Here is a 23050-nt window from a genome sequence, read left to right as displayed (position 1 = left end):
AAAAAAACTTATTAATTAAGTTTTAAAAAAAATTGAAATATTAATAAACAAAATAATAATACCCTTAAGAATTATTAATCAAAATACATAAAAAATAACATAAAACAAAATCATAGAAAATTTTAGTTAAATAAAATCAAAAAATAAATAAATTATAAAAATAATATCAGAAATATAAAAGAGAGAGATATAAAAAAGAGAGAAAAAAGGTATAAAGCACATTCTAATTTCTCATATATAAAACATAGTAAGAAAAAATTTAAATGAAATTTTTTTATTATATTTTTTATTCATTATTTATTAAATAATTTAATATTATTTTAGCCAAATCAAATAATTAATATGATTAATCATTCATAACTACTGTTATTCAATCTACTAGTGTAATTGAAATATATTGAAACGTCAACAATAAAATTAAAACTAAATATTAAGGATATAATTAAAAAAATGGAAAAGCTCTGCATCCATGTATTTTTTATATGGTTGTTAATAAAGTAATTTCCTCCACACGCGCATCCCCCACCCCTCACTCGTTTGTCATACATGTGCTATATATAGCGTGCTGCAACCTAAAATTTTGCTCAACGTAAATCTTCTCCTGCAACGTAAGCCTCCTTCTTCACTCGCGTTCTTCCTTATTGATCTGCATTGCCTTCGTTGTTCTCCTCTGGTCGCGTTCATCTTCTCGTTTTCTTATTTCGATCTGGTTGCATTTATCTTCTTCCTAGTCTTCTTCGTTTTCTTCTTCGATCTGCACTTTTGAATCGAAACAACAAATGACTCAACTTCAAATCAGGAGAGCAATTTGGATTACTCTTCTGAAATGAATCAAACTGACAAAGTTTGAATTATTCAATTTTGAATCGAATTGAATGGAATACAATTGCTAATTTGAATTGAATTAAATAGACAGAGGTGTACTGAATTGAATTGAATTGAATTGATAATATGTAAATTGTAGGCAGAGTTAAGAATAAGACTGGATACGCGGACACGTGATGGTATATAGGTGTGTCCAGGCGTGTCCGGAGAAAAATTTTTTATTTTTCATTAAGACGCGGTTGGACACAACAAACACTCGTGTCAGACGAGTGTCGGTAAGTATCGTGTCCAAAATGTGTCTGACACGCGGATACGATAACTCAGTGAAGTGTCCGTACTTCATAGGCATGTAGTTATAAAAAAGATCTAAGTTTAAACTACATTTTCATCAATTTTAAAATTTTCTCTCAAATGATTTAGTTAGACTGATTTTTATCGGTTCTTATCTTTAAACGATCAAAAAATAGACCGAACTGATTAGCAATCTAATTCATTGATTTTTTGGTTAAACTGGTCAATCTCTTACAACTATATGTTAAAGTTAGTATAAATTTTTATCTTATTCACCACATCGTTAGAATAGTCAAATTCTTATACAAGGACACATTATATATAAAAATTTAAGAGTATAGAATGAGTTTTTGTCTTATTCGTCATGCTAAAATAATATAACTCTAGAAGAAAAAACGAATCCTACAGAATTAAAAACATAAATCATGTCTTCCAATAATTAGTTAATAAACAAGCAATTAATTAGGTTCATATTGATATTATTATAAAATAGTCATTCAATATGTTAAGACCTTAATTGTGCCAATTTTTTTAAAATATTTTTTTGTCTTTCATTTATACTCTTTTACTGTCTTATTATTACTTCTTTTTTAACATTATTACTATCTATTTCTAATTTTTATTATTTTTATTACTATTATTATTCTTATCATGATTATCATTATTATTGTATAAAAAAAGGAAAAGTATATAGAACCAAAAGGTTACTAGCCAAAAACTAAACAAAATCACATTAATTTATATTAATAATTAATTAATTTTAAATTTTTTAAATTCAAATTTTAAAAAATTTAAAAGATTAAGTAAACCTAATTAAAACCTATAAAAATGTTCCTCTTCTATCTCACATTAACCTACCCACCTCCAAGAATCACACACACAGACCTCTCCCTCACCGTCAGACCCTCTCCGCCTCCCCACCGCGACCCACTCCTCTTCTATCAGCGAGTCGCCGGAACCAACTCGGTTCCCGCCAGCCTCAGCACTCTCCATCACCGCCGTTACAACCTGCTTGTATCCGAAGAAGGATCTCTTCATTGCCGCCTCTATTCCCTGCATCACTTGCAACACCTCCACCACACTCTCCTTTTCCGCATAAACCCTCATTGCGGCCTCCACTATCCCTGGCCCTCCCTTCGGATCAACCTCCACCTCCAATATCTTCGGCACCATCCTCTTCATCTCCCTACACATCTTCGTCACCTCCACTAACTCCTTCGACCGGAAGTAATTACAGAGACTACATATGGCTTCACCTGTTCAAGGCCAAGGTACCCCTCCTATCCAACAGAAGCCGGTTTATAATCCCAATCAACAACCTGGCCCAATTAACCACCATCCTACCTTGTAACCAGTTCAACAAAGTTTGGCTCAGCGTTTTAGGATATTAAATGTCGTTTTGATGATTAAAGAGACTGCAAACTACACACTTGATCTTAGTCAAAAGGAGTCCTTGAACAATTACAGAAATATAAAAAATATTCATTTAATATGAAAAAAATACCCTAATACTTAACAAAAGAAATATGCAGTTATATTTTAGCAAAAATAATTAAATATCTATAAAATTTAAAAAAAATTATGAAATTTTTAAAGAAATAGAGACATTCACATTTGTAATACAAAAAAAATTCGAAAAATATATAAAAGAACATCCATTTAATATGAAAAAGAAACATTCTGATACTTAGCAGAAGAAACATCCATGTATATTAACTCGTAGAGATTTTAGATTCACTCAGAAATATTTAACTGATTTTTGGCTAATACCCTTTTGGTTCCCTAGCATTACTCATAAAAAAATACAGAACCAGTCAACCAGTCAACTTTTTTTTATACATTTAACTTGACTAAAAGTTACTTTTTTCAAGAAATTAATAATTGTCATAAGATATTTTAGTTCTCAAAAAAGCTTATTTTGTATTTCAATAATTAATATGAAATACAAATATTTTTTAACACAAATTTCATTATAGCCTTTTTAATTTCTTAAGCTTAACATTTCTAATTTATTAAAATAAAATATATTGTTACCAATTTATTTTCATTCTTAAAATTTTATTAGAAAAAAACATATTATCCAAATACATGCGAACATTAATTTTTTCAAAAATTTTGAATCAATTATTTTCTTCTATAAACATGCACAAGAAGATAATAGTAATCATTAATGTTCGTTTCGGCCATATCAGAAACTCTACACACAGATACAACAGTATAATTTCTTTTTTTTTTTTTTTTTTTTTATCTATACACTATAAATTTCAATCCTACCAACTTTATTCCACTTCTCCCTAAACCCACTATCAAGATAAGCACAATCCATATACAGAGTTGTATAAAGGAGTCCACTCCCAATGACAAAAAAAAAAATAAAGAACCAAGCCCACTACTTTCCTAGACACATTACGAGATTTGCACGGTAGCTCTTTCTCCCCCTAGCCGTGGCTCCATCAAGCAAGCCCGACAAGCTGTAGAGATCTCTGGCAAGCTTGTCCCCCAGTAAAGAGCGCCGTGCCACTTGTCACTCAGTCCTTGAATCTGTATCATTAACATCTGTACGATAGAATTGGCCATCTATTATTCATATTATTTAATATTCTCCATTACTTTTTCTTTGCGAAAAACATGGAAATTTTGATCAAGTCAGTACCAGAATTAAAATCGCATATATGCTAACATACATTGATAATAGTAATTTAATTTAATTAATTGGTCCCTTTACTATACTCCATATACAAGGACAACTCATATGGAGTATAGTAAATATCTGTAAGTATTCATGAGCCACCGCCCAAAGCCATTCCTTAATGAAAAATTGGCTGGATTGGGGTTTACGTGTAAGAAAGATTTTTCATTTATTAAACTATATATATATTCTAACAATAACTAATATTATTTCAATCCGACAAAATATCATATTATATTTGTGAGATTATTATTATAAATAGTAATTTAAAATTAAATATAAAATTTGTTATTTAATATTTAATATTTAATTTTATTTTTATATTATTTTTAATTATTTTATCAAAATAATTATATAAATAATAAATTTTTTATTTATTTTTTAAAATTTAATTTTGATGTATTTTTATTATATAAAATAATTTTATACGTACATCTAATTACGTAACGCTATATCAATAAAAATAATTATTTTTTACATTGATTGCGTGAATCATCATCCAAAAAAATGAATGTAATTGTACGATGATATAAAACGTTTTACACTATCAGTATACGAAAATTAAGGGAGCCACTCAGATAAAGACGCCTAAAACGTCTTTTTTTAAAGATGTTTTTTAATAATTAAAATTTAACATATATAATCGATTAAATCATGTTATTTTTGTTAAAATTAGGCTAGACAAATTGATTTAACCGAAAAAATGATGAATCAAATCTTGAACTGGTATAAATTAATATGATTTTTTTATAAAAATGACTACAATACCCTTATTATAGAGAATAATTAAAATACTCTTATTATTATTATTATTATTATTATTATATATATATATATTAATTTTAAAAATTCTAAGTCCTAATCCTACGGGAGAAAAATAAAAGACTAAAATTTAAGATTCTCAAAATTAATATATATAATAGAAGTATTTTAGTCATTTTTTATAATAGGGTATTGTAGTTATTTTCTATAAAAAATAATATTAATTCAGACCAGTTCATTTTTCAGTCAAATTAATTTATTTAGTCTAATTTTAACAAAAATAACACAATTTAATCGATTATATACTTTAAATTTTAATTATTAAAAAAACATCTTTATAAAAAGACGTTTTCAACGTCTTTATTTGAGTTTGAGTGTCTCCCGAAAATTAAACTCTATCAAAATAATACTGTCTCTCTAATATTAGTTCAATTTTATTTTATCTATTAATTTTAATACAAATTTTAATTCTGTTTTAATTTATTTTTTAAAAATATTAAAAATGAGCTTCCGAAATATTCTATTAGAATGGCTCTAAATTACTACTTACTCAATTAGCTATAGAAATGTCAAATTCACAAGATTTTTCATTTATAGATAAGACATAAATAACTTGTATAATATTTGAGTGGTTCTCTTCTTATTAAGACCTTTACTATGAGTAGCTCTTAGAATATGGTGAAAGTTTATCGCACTTATTTTGATCATCATTTACAAAAATTGTTGCAAGATTTTTCTTCTTGGAAGAAATAAAAAAAAAAAAAAAAGGAAAAATGCCATAATCACTTAACTGGTTATTCATCTACATTTTTTTCGTTTGAAGTCAAACATACAAATTCCATTCAATACTCAAACGTTAATTCATGATGATGATGATGATGTATACGTGGCAGCCATGACCAACTAGTTAATAATTTTTTGACGATAAATAGTTCGTAACTTGCAACTGGTTTAAACGACCGAACAACTCGATAGGTACCAGAATTTCTAAATAATTAGTTGATTAATTTTCACGTTAGTTTTCCTAAGTCCTCTCCGTATACACTACCATTTTGAAAATTCTACTAGTGTTTATTATTTTCCACGAGAAAATCACAATAAATAGATCACAATATTAAGTCCAATATTGTCATCAAACCCCTTAATATATATACCCTAGAACACAAATAATATATGCATATATTAGTACTATAAGAAAATATATTGATCTTGAAATAATATCACAACATGGGTGTGACTAAGATCTCAACAATGCTTCCTCTCATGGCTGCCATAACCCTAACCATATTATTATTATCACAAGTTTGTTATGCACAAGACGCACCCCAAGACTACATCAACGCTCACAACAATGCCCGTTCCCAAGTTGGGGTTGGTCCAATGACATGGAATGCAACCCTTGCTTCTTTTGCACAAAACTATATTAACACACTCAAAGGAAGTTGTAGCTTGGTGCACTCTGGGGGTCCTTATGGAGAGAACCTTGCAGGGAGTACCGGCGATCTTACGGGCACGGCCGCGGTGAACTTGTGGGTGGCGGAGAAGCAATACTATCACTACAACTCTAATTCTTGTGACTCCGGCAAGGTTTGCGGCCACTATACTCAGGTGGTTTGGCGCAACTCGATTCATCTTGGGTGTGCCAAAGTGAGGTGTGATAATGGAGGAACAGTTATAAGTTGTAACTATGCTCCCCGTGGCAATATTGTTGGCCGAAAACCTTACTAGCTGATTGCATACATGCATCATGCATGTTATATTATCGCTTGTTTCCACTTTCCATTAAGCAGTTGTTAGCAACTGCTTAATATATAATTTTAAATAGAAATAAGGAAACATTAATAATAATAATGATGTTTGTTATATTTTATTTTAATTATATTTATTCACCTCTAGTTAGACACTAAATTATACTACCATTGATTTTTAAGTTGTAGGTTATATTTTTTCAATGCAATTAGATATTCTTTAAATATTGTATTTTATTTAATTTTTAAAAAAAATAATAATAAAAAATAAATATTTTTATTTATTTTTTAAGTAATTAATACGTAAGAATGAGTATTTAGATTTAAATTAATTAAATAATAATAAATTTTAAAAATACTGACTACAAACTAAATTTTAATAGATAAGTAGCTTGTACATTAAAATTTGTTACAAAAATTAGTTATATATATTTATGTATAAATATATATTATTTAATTTATTTTTAATATTTATTTTGTATTTTAATATATATATTTTATATTAATATATATTTAATTTTGATAACTGATTTTAATATATATTTAATATTATTTTTTATTTTTTCTCTAAGTCATCGCGCTATTTTCTCGTGGCTTCTAATAAATACTTATATTTATAGGTTTCTTCTCATGGCATAGATTTGGAGAATACGATGATATATACGATCTATGAACTGAATATATTTGCATATTTGTTTAGAAAGATAGTTTAGAGACGAAAAAAAAAACTCAGCAAATGTAGTTCCTCTAAGTAGCAAGCCAGCAAGTATCATTAATTTCTAATGGTAATAATTAAGGGAATTTGCATCTATATTATCTAGAGTTTAGGTTATAAGGCCGTAAACCCATTTCATATTATTTTTAAACGAGAGGTGTTATACGTAATAGAGGTATAGGCCAGTACTTTAGTCTCTAGAATTCTATGGATCATTAAAATAGTTTTGGACTTTTAAAAATAATTAAATTAATTCCTGAATTTATAAATAATGAATTTCTTTTATTTTTAGCTTAATTTAACTGCATTTAATATAGTACTAATATGAAATATTAAAATATCAGCATTATATTATATCTTAAATAATTAATTTGGCACATTTATTTGATCATTTTGTTACTTTAATATTGGAGATTTTATTTTAACATTGTATTAACGAAAGTTGAACTAGAGACAATTGAATATTTATTCACTATTTGTAGATTTATGAATTAATTTAGTTATTTTTAAAAGTCATGAATTATATATTTTAATGAGCGCTCAAAATTTTAGAGACCAAAATTAATACTTCTAATATAATATGACCATAAACATTTAATTATACTGCACAAACAAATAATTGAAAAATGACAAAAAAAATATTAATAAAATAAAAAAATGAAGAGAAAAAGATGCATCTATCAACTGAGGAATAAAAATAGATTCAGATCAGACCAGATTTTAAAAAGCTAAGTCTGTATGTATTATTGCAGTGTGATCTTGGCAGTAGGTTTATTAAAAGTTAAAACCTTGTTTAGATGCTGAATTTAGCATGTTCAAAAATTTAGTCTAACCTAAAATTTATTAACAAGTCTGTTAATTAATAAATAAAAAATTTACATTGAATTAAAATTTAAATAAGTCTAAAATTTAACAAGGTATAAATTTTTTTCATATATTTATTAAAAAGATTTGATAAATAAATGATAATAATTCAATTAATCAATAATAATTTCTTAAATAAAATTAATTCAAATCTCACTTATAACATTTTATTGGGTTTGAAAAAATTTTTTTTTTCTGGTTAGGCTTAAGGTCTTTGGCAGGCTAGTTCTACCCCTGATATCAAACATCTACTTTAGAATTTTATTTCGTAATTAAAAGTGAGATTTTATTGGAAAAGCAATCGCAAACTATATATCTAAACAAAGAAAGAATATATATAACTATTTATATTTTTTTATTATTTTAAAATTAAAAAAAAATAATATCATAACAATATTAGAACATTTTTTATCGAAAGATTTAGGGTTTAATCATTACTAAAAAAGAATTAATTAGCATAAGATAAATATATAAAAAAAATTCTATACAACAAAAAATTCAAACAAACCAATGGAGGAAAATAAGCTTACTGAAAAATCGGTGCTGATTACTTATTGGAAAAATATGTTATGGTATAAGTAGAGGCATTATTAGTATTGACGGACTCAAATTTGAACTGAAGTCGTCAAAATAAGGATTAGATTATATTATTTAATAACCAGAGTTAAATAGTTAATTCCCCTTAATTAAGTTCCAACTGTTCTTCTTCTACTTGTTGATTTCTAGATGTGGTGCAAAGTCTAATTCTTTATATAAATGGATTAATATACAGCATTAGTTAATTAATTAGTCCGGCGGCTTCTAGCATGAATCATAGCTACTGAAAATTCAACCACAATTAATTACTTGATTATATATGCCCATTTCTATGTTATTAATTTATTATTGATCTTGGAAAAATATAGGTTACTAAAATACTATTTATTAATTTATTATCAATAATAATTAATTATTATATATATTTTAATTTCAATTAATAATGATATATATAAAGAGACACATTCATAAAGATATTTTTATTAGATATAACCATAAAAAATATATTTTTATTAGACACAACTACAAAGATATTTTTATTAAATACAATTATAAATAAGAGTTGGCAAAAAATTGGTAGAATTTTTATTAGTTACGTAACGAGATTGATTGATCTTTTATGGTAATTTTTTTCTTCAAATTTATAAAAATATCTTATCTTTAGAAAATAAAAACAAAAATAAAATGCACAAGTGAAATGCAGAAAACGACAAGAGTGGTGAGAAAAGTGGAGAGAGTGGCATTGATGAATTTGAGAGTGTTGCAATGTGCCCTTTCACTTTCAACTTGTTACCGTGTCATACCACATGGATGTGAAAGCTTGCATTTTGGCACCTAAGCTCACATTGATTGGTTAGTCTCGTCCAACACATACATGATGAGACAAAGAATAATTGATCATATAAACTAAAGTGACCGTAAATTGGTGTAATTGGTGCGCCTACCTTCCCAAATTAAATTCCGTAGTGCTACACTACTTGTATATTTAACAGGTCTCTTATTTTCTTATCTTATATTATGTATAGGAACCACGTTAAGGAAGTGTGAGAAAATGCGTGACAATAAGGTTGAGCAATATCTTCACTTGAAGTAAAGTGAGCTAATAAGTACATGTTCTGAATATATATTATAACTCCACTGTAGTTTGAGATACATAACTTGAAAGAACTGTCAAAATTTACGTTATAACTCAAGATTATCTTATATTATTCATAACTGAAGATAAAATTTACTCTCAATTTTATCCCAGTAACCAAAGAAATAAGTTCTACTTTTTCTAAGTTGCACATAAATTTTTTTCAACCTGGCATGAGTGTCTGAATACTTTTTTCCAATAAATTTTGTGGGAGCAAATGTCTAAACATGTTAAATTAAAAAAAAAAGAAAAAAATAGAATAAATAGAAAAAAGAAAAGTATAAGTAAACAATAAGAATATTAAACAATGCGAATAATGAATATGTCAGATGTTCAATTTAGTAGGTGTGCAGATGATTATCCTAATGCAAGACTTTAGGAAGTAATTTGGGAGTGGAGTATTTTTTTAATTTATTGGGTTAATTTTAGAGCTCATTGTTCACAAAAATTATTGTCTACTTAACAAAATACATAGAAAAAAAAAAGTAGGAGTTATAGTTTTTGATATGGAAAAGTATAGGGTACTAATATACTATCTGCCAACTTATTATCAACAATAATTAATTATTATATTTTAAACATATGTATAAAAAGACACATCCAGAAAATACATTTATAAAGATACTTCTATTAGACACAGTCATAAAAAAAATATTTTTATTAGACACGTCCACAAAAACACTTTCATTAAATACCGTTATAAATCAAAGTTGGCAGAAGTTCACAGAAATGCTGTTGGTAACGTAGCAGGATTGTTTGGACTTTTGATATAGATGTACTCATTTTTTTTATAAAATGTTTGGAAGTATGGCACCCATTGTACAAGTGAAGCTCAACTTTATGAGCACAAGAAGAGTATCTAATTGGTGTAAAGTGCGCTAATAATAAGTTTTCCACAACGTTCATAGTGACATATATCATTAGCAATTAAGTACCATCTTTCTTTTCTTCATCTCATGTTGGCGAGTAGAGTAGGCAGCATACATCAACTTGCATATATGGCAGTTAGATATTTTCGTACAGATTCGCAACATAATCAACAAGGAGTGCAGCCATGCTTGTAAGCCAAGTGTGCCACCCCACTTTCAACTTGCAAGTTAAGATTTCCTATAAATACCTGGCAACATCTCCAGCATTTTTCATCAAACACGTTCTTCATTGATTTCAAAATCAAAATGGTTATTTCTTGGTTACACAAGATTTCATTTATTCCTCTCCTGTGTGTTTTAGGGTTAGGCATTGTGGCTGATATAACCGCCTATGCTCAAGATTCACCGCAAGACTATCTTGATGCTCACAACGCAGCAAGATCAGAGGCAGGTGTTGCCGATTTGGTTTGGGACGACGACGTTGCGGCGTTCGCCGAGAACTACGCAACGGAACGGCAAGGGGACTGCGAAATGATCCACTCCGGTGGCGGCGACGAGGGTTACGGCGAGAACATTGCATGGAGCAGTGGTGATCTTGCAGGCAGCGAAGCAGTGGGAATGTGGGTGGATGAGAAAGACAAGTATGAGTACGATTCAAACTCATGTGTTGGCGGAGAGTGCCGTCACTACACTCAAGTTGTTTGGAGTAACACTATTCGGCTTGGATGTGCCAAAGTGAATTGCGATAATGGAGGCACTTTCATTACTTGTAACTACCATCCTCCTGGAAATTATGTTCACCAAAGGCCTTACTAGTTACTAGTAGTGCTCATCTTCTATCTCTTATTAATTTTTCCCTCAAGTTAATTAAGAACGGTTGTATACTAAAAAAACAATCGGTTGTTATTATTGTCATCAGAATAGGGAAATATCTAGGTTCTATGCGAACTGCGAAACTTGGCAATGGATTGAGTTTCTGCGAAATTTCATTGCCTCTTTGATTCACTATTGCTACGCTTGAAGATCTAAGTGACTCAACAAAACTGGCTATGAATTAATTAAGCAAGTAGTAACAAGCACCATGAAATTTGAAAATTTCAGCGCATTCTCTCTCCCTCTTTAGTATCATCATATCCAACATTATCTTTCAATTTTGTTCATTTTTCATTTGGTTTTTGCCATTGTTAAAAATAAGAGACTAAACTAGAGAAATGATTTGAATATTATTGAGTGTGTTTAAGTTGTCTGAAAATGATACAATATAAAAGGGTATTTATAGGTACTAAGAGAATCGTAATAATAAAGCGCAGATGAAACTACCACTTGTCTGAAGGAAGCGCAGACGGAACTGCCGCTAGTTTGAAGGAAGCGCAGACGGAACTGCCGCTTGTCTAGAAGAAGCGCAGACGGAACTGCTGGAAAGAAACGTAGACAAAATTGCCACAAGGAAATACAGATGAAACGCAGACGGAACTGCTAAAAGAGAGCGAAAACTATATGATTTTTTCATAAAAATAGGTAAGTAGCGGATGACAATGGTGTTTGATCATTCGACTCGGAAAAATACAAGACAGAGAAAACATGCTAGTCGATGAGGTGAAAAAGTATTAAAGGAGTGACAAAAGGTAATGAAAAATGGTATAGGAAAAAAAATTGCAAAAACTACGGTGATTTCACCGCAAGAAAAATAACATTCTCTTCAAGATAAGGAGGATACCATGGCTCTGATAGATAACATGTTAGAAATAAGAGACTAAATTAGAAAAATGATTTATATATTATTGAGTGTGTTCAAGTTGTCTTTTCAAGTTATCTGGTATTTATAGGTACTAAGAGAATCATAATAATAAAGACGTAATCTTCTATAATAAATATTCAGATATACTAAATAATACTAATTATATTTTAACCGCCATGTCCAAAATTATGTTGAGTTTTGTTCCAATTCGTATATTCTTGTGGTCATTGTTCTGTTTCATCATGATCGTTTACAGAGCTTAAATAAGTGACATCTATTGCCCAAGAGAAATCAACAACTCATTGGACTCATCTATCCAATATCAACGCCATAGATTTGTCCTCATCATTCACTGGTATTGAATGTATAAGAACCCCAATTTCATAATCAATCACCCTGTTTATAAATTAAAGAATCCCGCTAAAAAATCAATAGAGTATCTATACAATGTGTATAATAAGCTGTTTATTTGGCCCAATTTAAATTAAAATTGAAAATGTACCCAATTTTTACCCTAATATAACAAAACCCTTCAGTTTCACTTTAATTCTAACATTCCAATCCTTATTTCAAATTTTATCCAATCCCTTTTTTGTGAACGACGGCACACCTCTCACCATCTTCCTCGCGAGCTCCGATAACCATCCCACCACAACGCCGCTGACTGACACCGCAACTCCCTCATTACCTCTTAGCCGTCGATACCAGACATAAAAAATAACCATCTATTTTGTCTATAAAAGTAACCATCCAATTCCATATGAAATTGACCATCCAGTTTATTATATCTATAAACGGAAATTTTTTTTCCAATACAAAATGCTTGTTGAGCTAATTTCCTAGTTGGAGTATTGAGATTTTGTTCATGAGACTTGATGAAGATTAACATGTGATTGCTCATTCATTTTCTGAACTTATCTAAATGTATTGGTAGAATATCTTTTAATCATGACATACTTACCAGGCGGCAAAAATAACCATACATTTTGTCTATGAAAGTAACCATCCGAATCCATATTAAACTGAAAGACAGTATATTTAACATGTGATTACTTAAATAACCATCCACGTATGAATAGAAATAATCATCTGCTAACATAGTGAAATGAACATTTGGATTATTCGTCATTGACCACAACGCATAACACTTTTGGGTTAAACTTCTCCTTAATCACATATTCATGATACTAACGGCATATGTTTTATAATTGAAAAAATTTACACTTTGTGATAAATTTACATTATGGAATATGACATAATTAAGTAGGATTTAGTAATGTTATAGCATGTCTATTATAACTTAATCACTTATATCTAACTGCAACAAATCCAAACATACTTGAATTCAGTGAATGATAAACTAAATCCAACTCAATAATATGATCATGTTGCGTCTCATCAGTTTTTAGATCAATCACTTCCACAACCTGCAATCGAACGCAAATAAAAAAAACCAACCAAAGGAATTAAGTGATATATAGAACTATGATCCCATAAATACATAAGAATAACTATGATCAATAACCTAAAATAGAAACATCACTTATTATTGGAAACACATTGTAAAATCACAAAAAGATATACACACATAAGTGAGAGTGATGATGCATGTAATCATTTATGTTCAAAACCAATATGAATAAACCATTTCATTTAAATCACTCAATAAAATATGGTATGTCCTTCTTAAAAATATACCAAACAATTGATAACAACTGAATTTTTAACCAAATTGGTGTTTTGATAAAAAATTACAAACAAGTGCATAACAAAATTCAAACTCAAACATCATTAGAAATCACATAAAACTGCACAATTATAAATTATAATGCCTCATGAGAATAGATTTTAAGTCAAATGCTGGCCATACATAAGAATTAAACAAAAAGATTTCATTTAGACATTTCATCGAACATATGGTGTGCATCATGTGTAAACAGAGCATTTAGTTCAATGAAAGCAGCAATCAACCCATAAAATTCAACCAGCAAACACATTCAATCTAGCAACAGATATTAACTAGTCCTAAGCCTAATCTATATGCAGAAACTATAATTAAAAGCAATGAAATAAATAAAATAGAAAGAACAGAGGACAAGGAAAGGGATGGAACCTGCGTTGATGAAGGAGAGAAAGAAGAATGGGGGCAGCAATGGTGTCGCAGCGGCACAGAACTTGGCCGCTGCTGGGTTGCACCGGGCTGTTGCTCGCCGGAGCTGGCAGGCGCGAACAGGGGCGTGGGGCAGCGAACACGGCAGGGAGAAATGGGGAAAGAGGAAAGAAAGAGAAGAGAGCGAGAGAGGGTGGGCAACGGTGGTGGTTGCGGACAGTTTGACGGGGTTGGTTGGCTGGGAGGTGATGGTTGGGGTGATCTGGGTTGAGAAAACGAAGAAGAGAGATAAGGGTTGGGTAGAGAAGAAGCGATAGCGCGGCAGCGTGACGGCATGTTGCTGCCCTTCGCGTCCCTTCCTGCGTAAATAGTTGTGGCTGTGGCAGTTGGGTTGTTATAAGTAAAGCGACACGACGTTGAGGGTTTGACAAGGAGGGATTAAGGTGCGAGGGAGAGGAATTAGGTATTAAATAGGGAGAATAGATTCGGATGGCAGGCGGTGACCGTGGACGCACTGCACCGGCAAGATTCTCGAAAAAATGGAGAGAATGGAGGTAACGGCGTATTGAGAGAGGGAGTTCTTGTTTTGATTCTATAATTGACGATAATCCTAATTTATTTCAAATTTTAAATTAAAAATAATTTAAAATTAATTAATTATCTATAATATATTTTAACTTTCAATTTAACCCCATTGTATATATTATATAATCTCTTTATTGGCTTCTCATACTTTTCCTAAATTAAAATACTACTAGCCTACTGATTAAGTGTGATTAACAAGTAATATTTAGAGTAAGCTTAGTAATAGAAACGAGAAATATGCTAGGGACAATACTTTTAATACAAAAAAAATTACTAATCTTATTTTAAAAATAAGAAAAAAAATGTTCACCATCTAATAAGAGTAGTCAGTGTTATTTAAAAAAAAATGTTGTTTAGAAAGAAAAAAAAAGTAGTAGCCACCTAATAATACACATAATATGAATTAGATTTGATATTCTCCCAAATTATACCTAGAGAAAAAGAAATACTTAAGAAATTTAATGAACTTATGATAATGTTAAATATAGATTGAAGAGAAAAATTGAAGAAGAAATGAAAATTGAATTAAACAGTTAGCAGCCAATTGAAGCTTATAAATTTGTAGGGTGGAGTATTTTAGAGCATTTCACTACAAAAAACATTGTTAAAATCGATGGAAAAATCGACAGCTTAATATTAAAAATCGACGGCAAAATGGACGGTGGAGGTGGTCGCTATTAAGCTTGTCGATTTTTTAAAATTTGAATAAAATCGACGGCTTGCCTAGCTGTCGATAATAATTTAATAAAATCGACACCATTTTCATCTATAATATAATATGAGTTTGATAACTTTACATTCTTACTAAAATCGACAACGTTGTCGTCGATATTATTACATAAAAATCGACGCCTTTTTTTGTCGATATTTGATTCAATAAAATTGACAACATTGCCGTCGATATTAATATATAAAATCGACGCCATTTCTGTTGATATTTGATTCAATAAAATCGACACAATTGCCGTCGATTTAATTATTTTGATACCGACAAATTCTTTGTCTATATTTTAATTTTTTTTGTCTATTTTAAATTTAAAAAGCGACATCGTTACTGTCGATTTTATTAGCTATATTTTTTTAATTATTTTTTTATTTAAAAAATAGTAAACAATTAATGCAAATAAACTTTTAAATATAGAAATAAAATTTATATAGAATATTAGATAACAAGACAAATAAACTTTTAAATATAAAAACAAATGTATTTGCTCATAACAGCGAGAAAAATGTATCTTGACAAGAAATCGGAGGCTAGTCTCTGCATTTCAACCATAAATTACAAACAATAATTCAGATATGTTCACAACTGATATCTCTCTCTCTCTCTCTCTCTCTCTCTCTCTCTCTCTCTCTCTCTCTCCTATTAGTGATATATATATATATATATATATATATATAATTTTCAGATACTCTCAAACTATGATTGATAATTTATGGCTAATTAGCACATCTTCACATTTCTAAAGAAACTGTAGTTCATAAACACTCATACCCTATCTCATTAGGTGAAGAACATAGATCATTCAATGGAGCAACTACAACAAAAATTGAAGCATCTATCAAAAATAGCATCAATAGTAGCATAACTAATCCTAGGTAAAAGAGAACAGAGAACCAAAAAAGATAAACAATTGAAAAGAAACAATTGATATGCAAACTTCCTAGCCTTTTCATGTATCTGAAACCAAATCACAACATTTTCCATATATTTTTACTACAAAACTGCACCAAATTTAAATATGTCCAAAACAAAGCTCAACTCAATGGCAATAAGAGATGAGTGTTTGCTCTTCATCAATGAGCTTATACTCAATAAATGATGTTATGCTCAAAGGCCATGCTCAAAGTTCATGTTTATACAAAATCTTAAAATACTAGATATGAAAAAAGACGGCATAAAAATTTATATGCTCATTACCGACCATTCATGAAATCATGCAGATATCCACCTTAGAGTTCTGTACTTGTGTTGTCCATGTTGTTTATATACAAAATCAAGCTGAGGAATGATCCTCTAAAGTAAGAATGATTAAAGGAGAGATTCAACACTGCAAGAAAAGTTAAACTTGAAATCTCTGTTGAAATCTCTCCAAACAAAGTGTTATTTGATAGGTCTAAAGATTCAAGCACAGTTAAATTTCCTAAGGATGCTCAAATTTATTATAATAAAATTTATAATAAACTTTTAAATAATGGGGTTCAAGGACTAAGTAGGTCATCTTTTTTTTAATCACTATTCCTTTCAGTTAGTGATCTATATTTTATATTCCTAGGACTTTATTTTGTCATATATACTTAACATTGTTAATGAATATCATTAGTTTTATCAGCAAGAATCATCCAAATTAAGAAGACAGATTCGTGATATTCAAAATCTAAAAGGCGAGTTTTATTTCTTTGTTCTTTTATGAAAACTAACTATTTCAATTCTCTAAAAATGCATGCAACCTCAACCTCATCCTTGGTTAGCTTATGCTATCAATGGACCCACTTTTAATCATAGTTTCTATAGCATGCTCTACTCTATAGAAGTGGACAATTCTCTGCCACTATGCTATCTAACATGCTTTATTAGGACAAGTACTCCTATAACCTTTAGCTAATGTCTATGTACAATCAAACTTGTTAATATTTGAACATAGGAATATTGTAGCTAATTAATTAACAAGAAGGCTTATGCTTAAAACCTTTCCTAGAACGGGTAAAGTGTATCTAACAATTCATAATTCTTTTCGAATTACTATTATTACCATAATCAATTAACATCTTTGCTTAATGCTTACCCTCTAGTAAAGTTTTTCTCTGCAAGTGTATCTTTTGTAGGTGATGCTATAATAGTGACTATGATTTGATGCTCATATAGTATATATTATTATTACAGAATATGATTTAATCTCATTTTTGTACAACTATGAGATAAGGATATATTATTATTACTGGAAAAATGGAAAAACTTATGTTGCCAGGATGAAATAAGCATGGAAAAATAAAATATATGAAAGAAGCAAGGACAAACCAGTTGTTTTTCTGTTCATAGTAGCATATACAAACAGTTTTGGCTCCACTTCCTACTGCAAATTTATTTTTTGCTAGCACAGAACTTAGACACATATTAAAAACAAGTGAACCAGAAAAACAAAAACTTAGACAACTCAATTTCGGTGTCAGAGGATATATACACAAATTCATATTAAGTTTATATTATGGTAGAATGAGTAAGAACAAGATTTTCGGCTCAATTGCTTGATCAGAAGCATTTAAGTTCATCAAGATGAAAATGAAATTTACATTGATAGCCAGAGAACCATACACTACTTACTTGCCCAAAGATCAGATCCACCAGGGGGAATTTTTTTTGGCAGAAATGCAATCTTTCTTTCCTAATATATTCAATTATTCACCCTCAATTGAATAATTATTTTGTTTAGCAGAAATTCATAATTTGGATTTCTAGATTGGATAAAATTGGATATTTAGGTCATAGTTTGGATCTCTAGATTTAGATAGCTGGTTCTTGTGAGCTCAATTGAGAGAGAGCAGAAAAGGACCAAAGTAGGAAGAGCGACGGTGGCAATAGAGAGAAGGAGCGACGGCAACAGTGGAGTGACGGTGGCGCGAGCAAAAGAAGCAACAATAGCGCGAATGTAGGGAGCGACAGCGGCACGGCAGCAACAGAGCGCGATGGCGGCGTGAGCAAGAGGAGCGACGACGGCGCAACCGTGACAGAGCAACCACAGCAGCGGAGAATGACGGTTGAAAATGGTGTGAATTTGGGTGTTGGTGATGAAATGGTGAATTTGGGGAATTATGTTTCTGAACTTTGGAGTCGGGAATTGGACGTAGGGTGGGTTTTTAGTAATAAAAATCGACGGCAAATTCGTCGATTTTAATTTAAAAGAAAGTAGCACCCTAAACGCCTATTTTATACATTAAATATACACCGTTTATTTGATTTTAGAAAGTGATCTAGATCGTTCAAAGTTATCGGCAATGTTGTCGATATTTTAAATAATAAAATAGACGTCATGTTCGTCGATTTTAATTTGAAAAAAGCAACACCCTAAGCGTCTATTTTATACATTAAATCTACACCGTTTATTTGATTTTAGAAAGTAATCTAGAACGTTCAAATTTATCGATGGGGTTGTTGTCGATATTTTAAATAATAAAATAGGCGTCATCTTCGTCGATTTTAATTTGAAAAAAAGCAACACCCTAACCGTCTATTTTATGCATTAAATCTACACCATCCATTTGGTTTAGAAAGTGATCTAGACTGTTCAAATTTATCGATGGTAACGTTGTCGATATTTTAAATAATAAAATAGACGCCACGTTCGTCGATTTTAAAATAAAAGTATTTTCAGTGTCAAACTCGTCGACAACGATAATAGTGGGGAGGTTAATGCATCATAAAAAAATCGACGACTTAGCCGTCGATTTTATTGTTTTATTTTTAATTATTTTTTTTAAAATATCGACAGCAAGCTGTCGAAAAATATCGACGGGAGAGATACCTGTCGATTTTTTACGTCGATAAATACGTTTTTTCTTGTAGTGTTTGAAGCTTTACATTATATATATATATATACACACTTAAATGGTCTTTGAAATTTTAACTCGTATTAGATTAATTTTTATTTTTTTAAAAGTTTTTCATTTTTAAAATTGTAAATCTCTGTTAGTTCAAAAATTATTAGACATTTTAACGTTACTGATGTGTATAGTTAAGTGTCAAGTTAGCACTTAACTGAATAACGACGTTAAGGGTTTAGGGTCCAATGGCAATGAAATGACGCCGTTTCAAGTTCTATTTCTCTCTTTTCTCACTCACTCATCCTCTCATTTCGATCATTTTTGCTCTTTCTCTTTTGCTTCCTTTTGCTTCTTTCCAACCCACAGCAAACCCATTTTAAAGTTCATTATCGATGTTGGTGTTCTTTTTTTGACATTTAATTGTATACATCAGCGATGTTAAAACATCCGATAATTTTTAGACTAATAAAAGTTTATAATTCTAAAAGTGCTTCTTTGGCTTGTTGCTTCTTGCTCAGAGAGAACTCCTCGGAATTCCGTTAACGTCGGCGTGAAACCTGCAAAAATATGTTACAATATATTTAGGTAAAAGAAAAAAGAGGTGTAAAAAACAAAAATACAGTCAAGATATTTTTAAATTAGTTTAATTTTCATATGTTAGTGGTTTTATTCATTTTTCATAATAAAATTGGTGGCAATTTTATTGTCGTTATTTTTTTTATCGCATCATCGTTGTATTGTAAGTTACTTAAGCACGTTGTAACAATCAAATACAAAGTGTTCCGTGCTAGGATTCTTCCTCCGAGCTATAACTCGAACAAGTGCTTCTTTGGCTTGTTGCTTCTTGCTCAGAGAGAACTCCTTGGAATTCCGTTAATGTCGGCGTGGAACCTGCAAAAGGGACTCCGACGCCCAAGTTAGTAAGTTTCTTAAGAATGCGGAATGCTTCGTAAAAATAAAATTGGTATGTGATTTCTTAGTGTAGCTCAGTCTTGATGGATGTGACTTAGCTGCACTTAGGGTTATAGCTTGTTTATATAGACTTTAGGGGACTGAGCTTTGTAACGGTGTGATGGATCAATAGCTCGGGATTCTTGGGTTTGTTTTCCATATATTTGATAACGTCCGATAATAGTGCGGAGAACTTCGCGTAGGAATATGAAGAGATATTTTCAGTTGCGCTTAATGCTCGGTCAATGATTCTGTAGCCGAGGTTGTTGGTATGGTACACAGCCCCCAAGCTTATCCTGTAAAAAACAGGTTGAGCTTTATTTCGGCTGTAGAATCATTGTGCGTGAAAATATAGTGTATATGGGCCCCCAAGTTCAACTTGTTTTTTTTTTTTTTGGTGGGCTGCGTTTGGATTTTGGTTGTGCGTCGTTTCCTTTAGTTATTGGAGAACGTGCAGGTGTTGGGAAAGATATCTTAGTAACTTCCACTTCTTCTTTCCATGCTGTCTGCTTGTCTTCTGTTCTAATAGAAACGATGAGTAAGAAAGGTTAGTCTTCTGACTTTTCACTTTCACCGTCTTGCTGTCTTTTTGCTTTCTCTGGGTTTTTTCTGTCTTGTCGTGGTATGGGTAAAAAGGAGAAGATTGTGGTTGATAGTAATGACCCCTATGGTTGGGTAGATAGTGATGTGAGAAGTCGTGTGTCTATTTTTAGTTCCGCTGAGCTAGTTTCTTAGTTAAACGACTGTAGGTGGGTTAGGAATGGGGATCAATTAGGGGTTAGGATTCTGCCTTGTGGTGAAGATGATAGAGTTTGTGAATGGCGTTCTGACTGGTCTTACTTCTATGTATATACTTGCATGTTGATCGAATTGGGGGTAAGGTTTCCCTTTTCTGATTTTGAATGTGGTGTGTTATCTCAACTTAACTGTGCTCCCACACAGTTGCATCCAAACTCCTGGGCTTTTGTCCGGGATTTTGAGTGTCTGATGGAGTATCTTGAGTGCTATCCGTCGCTTGGTTTATTTTTTTCTTTGTTCCAAGCTAAGGGGGGTGTGGAGGGGGGGTTGGGTTAACTTAAGTAGTCACCCTGGCCGAAGTATATTCAGTTGATATAAACAGTCTTTCAAGGATTTCAAAGAAATGTTCGTTAAGGTGCAGATTGAGGAAGAGTTTTACCTTTTCTTTTTAGACTCATTAATGGTTGAGAGATTCCCTGTTTATTGGTCTCCTGAGCCTAAACAAATTTTGGATTGTGAGGATAGAGTAAAGAGTGAAGAATATGTGTTGGATTTTTTAATTTCTGCGATGTCCTCGTCTGAGTTGCTGTCGATATCATGTATTTTGAAGCTGGAGGGAGATAGAGAGGCTATTGAGGAATATCTGGGTAATATGTTGTGGTATTTGTTGTTTTGCGTTATTTTTGTAATGGTTGGTTATGTATGTTTTTGTGTTTGTAGGTGAGAAGGCTTCTACTCTTACTACCGCTAATTTGAAGGCATTTGTTTCAAAGGCTAAGAAGAAAGAAAAGGAAGGCTCTTCAACAAATGTGAGGGAAAGCGAGATTGTGTTTGATCGTTCAACTGCTGATGGTAATCTGAAAAGGAAAAGAGGTGATGGGTCGTTGAGAGTTCTTGATCTTACTGGCGTTAATGAAAATGCTGGGCATTCACAACGGAGGAGATTTGTTCGGCTCATGAGAGCCAGGTTATGCTTCATGGCTGTAGAGATGGTCCGGAGCAATCCCTGTGGTTTGCTGGTTATCCCTTCATGGTCGTTTTAGATGAATTTGCGCAGGTTAATTCTGACGTGAAGATAATCCATGAGGCTGGGAAGACTGGCATGGCCCGGTATCTGCAAGTAAGCATATATACTTCCTTACTGCTTTGTTGCTTTTGTTTTTTTATATGCTGTTACAAAGTTTGTATATGTTGTTGTTAGGTTATTAGGGCTCGGTTGATGTCCATTGGAAGGACCTCCGAGTTAGATTCTATCTTGGAGGGTGATAATGTTACTGCCCTAAAAAAGCTGAAGGCCTCTTAGCAGGAAAAAAATGAGAAGGTATTGAAGCTAAGGAATGAGTTGAAGATTGCGAGAGAAAAATTAAAAGAGGTAGGTACTGAGCTTACCAAGTTAAAGGAGGATTCGGCTGCTGAGATTGGGAAATTAAACTCTAGGATTCCTGAGCTTGAGGAAGAAGTGCTGTCTGCTTTTACTTTAGGTTTTGATCGAGCAGTTAGCTAGATTGGTGTTGTGGCACCTGAGGTTGATGTTAGCATGATGGATGTTACAAAGATTGTCCAAGATGGTCAGTTGATAGATGATGGGGTGTTGGGTGAGAAGCAGGATGAGAGTGAGTCGGTAGGGAAGGCCGATTAGTGCTTCCTTTGTATTTTAATGTTTTTCTGTATTAGTTTGTTGTTTTGACAATTTGGATTTGGTTTGTTTGTTTCGTGAAACTGAAGTTTGGATTCCTTATTGAAATATTTTGGAATGTTTATCCCTATGTAGGGTTTGTTTGTTTATAATGAGAGTAGTTGATAGATGATATGGTCGTTTACTATTTATTTGACATTTTTCGTACATGGGGTGACGAGGGGTGAAGGACCTCATTAAAACCTCTCCGTGAAAAAACCAAATATGGGAAAACCACGGTAGTAGGAAAAAGAGTGTCTCCCCTTGTCCTCATCACAA

General features: G+C 31.3%; 2 protein-coding genes across 2 annotated transcripts; both read left to right on the top strand.

Annotated features, from left to right (window-relative positions):
- The first annotated feature begins 5695 nt into the window (after nt 1–5695).
- Nucleotides 5696–6430, top strand: LOC107623395 (pathogenesis-related protein 1). The gene has a single exon (XM_016325633.3). The coding sequence runs from the start codon at nt 5795–5797 to the stop codon at nt 6293–6295; it is 501 nt and encodes a 166-aa protein (XP_016181119.1). The 5' UTR covers nt 5696–5794; the 3' UTR covers nt 6296–6430.
- A 4126-nt stretch (nt 6431–10556) lies between these two features.
- On the top strand, nt 10557–11530 carry LOC107623394 (pathogenesis-related protein 1). Its single transcript, XM_016325632.3, has one exon. It carries the CDS (start codon nt 10742–10744, stop codon nt 11249–11251), a length of 510 nt encoding a protein of 169 aa, XP_016181118.1. The 5' UTR covers nt 10557–10741; the 3' UTR covers nt 11252–11530.
- Nucleotides 11531–23050: the final 11520 nt, after the last annotated feature.

The sequence above is a fragment of the Arachis ipaensis genome, chromosome B10 (assembly GCF_059453495.1).
Source record: "Arachis ipaensis isolate K30076 ecotype BB chromosome B10, ASM5945349v1, whole genome shotgun sequence".
NCBI classification, from domain to species: domain Eukaryota; kingdom Viridiplantae; phylum Streptophyta; class Magnoliopsida; order Fabales; family Fabaceae; genus Arachis; species Arachis ipaensis.
This window is presented reverse-complemented; position numbering and strand designations above follow the sequence as displayed.

Coding starts and splice junctions, on each gene's coding strand:
- LOC107623395 (XM_016325633.3), top strand. CDS start 5,795: ATGGGTGTGACTAAGATCTCAACAATGCTTCCTCTCATGGCTGCCATA.
- LOC107623394 (XM_016325632.3), top strand. CDS start 10,742: ATGGTTATTTCTTGGTTACACAAGATTTCATTTATTCCTCTCCTGTGT.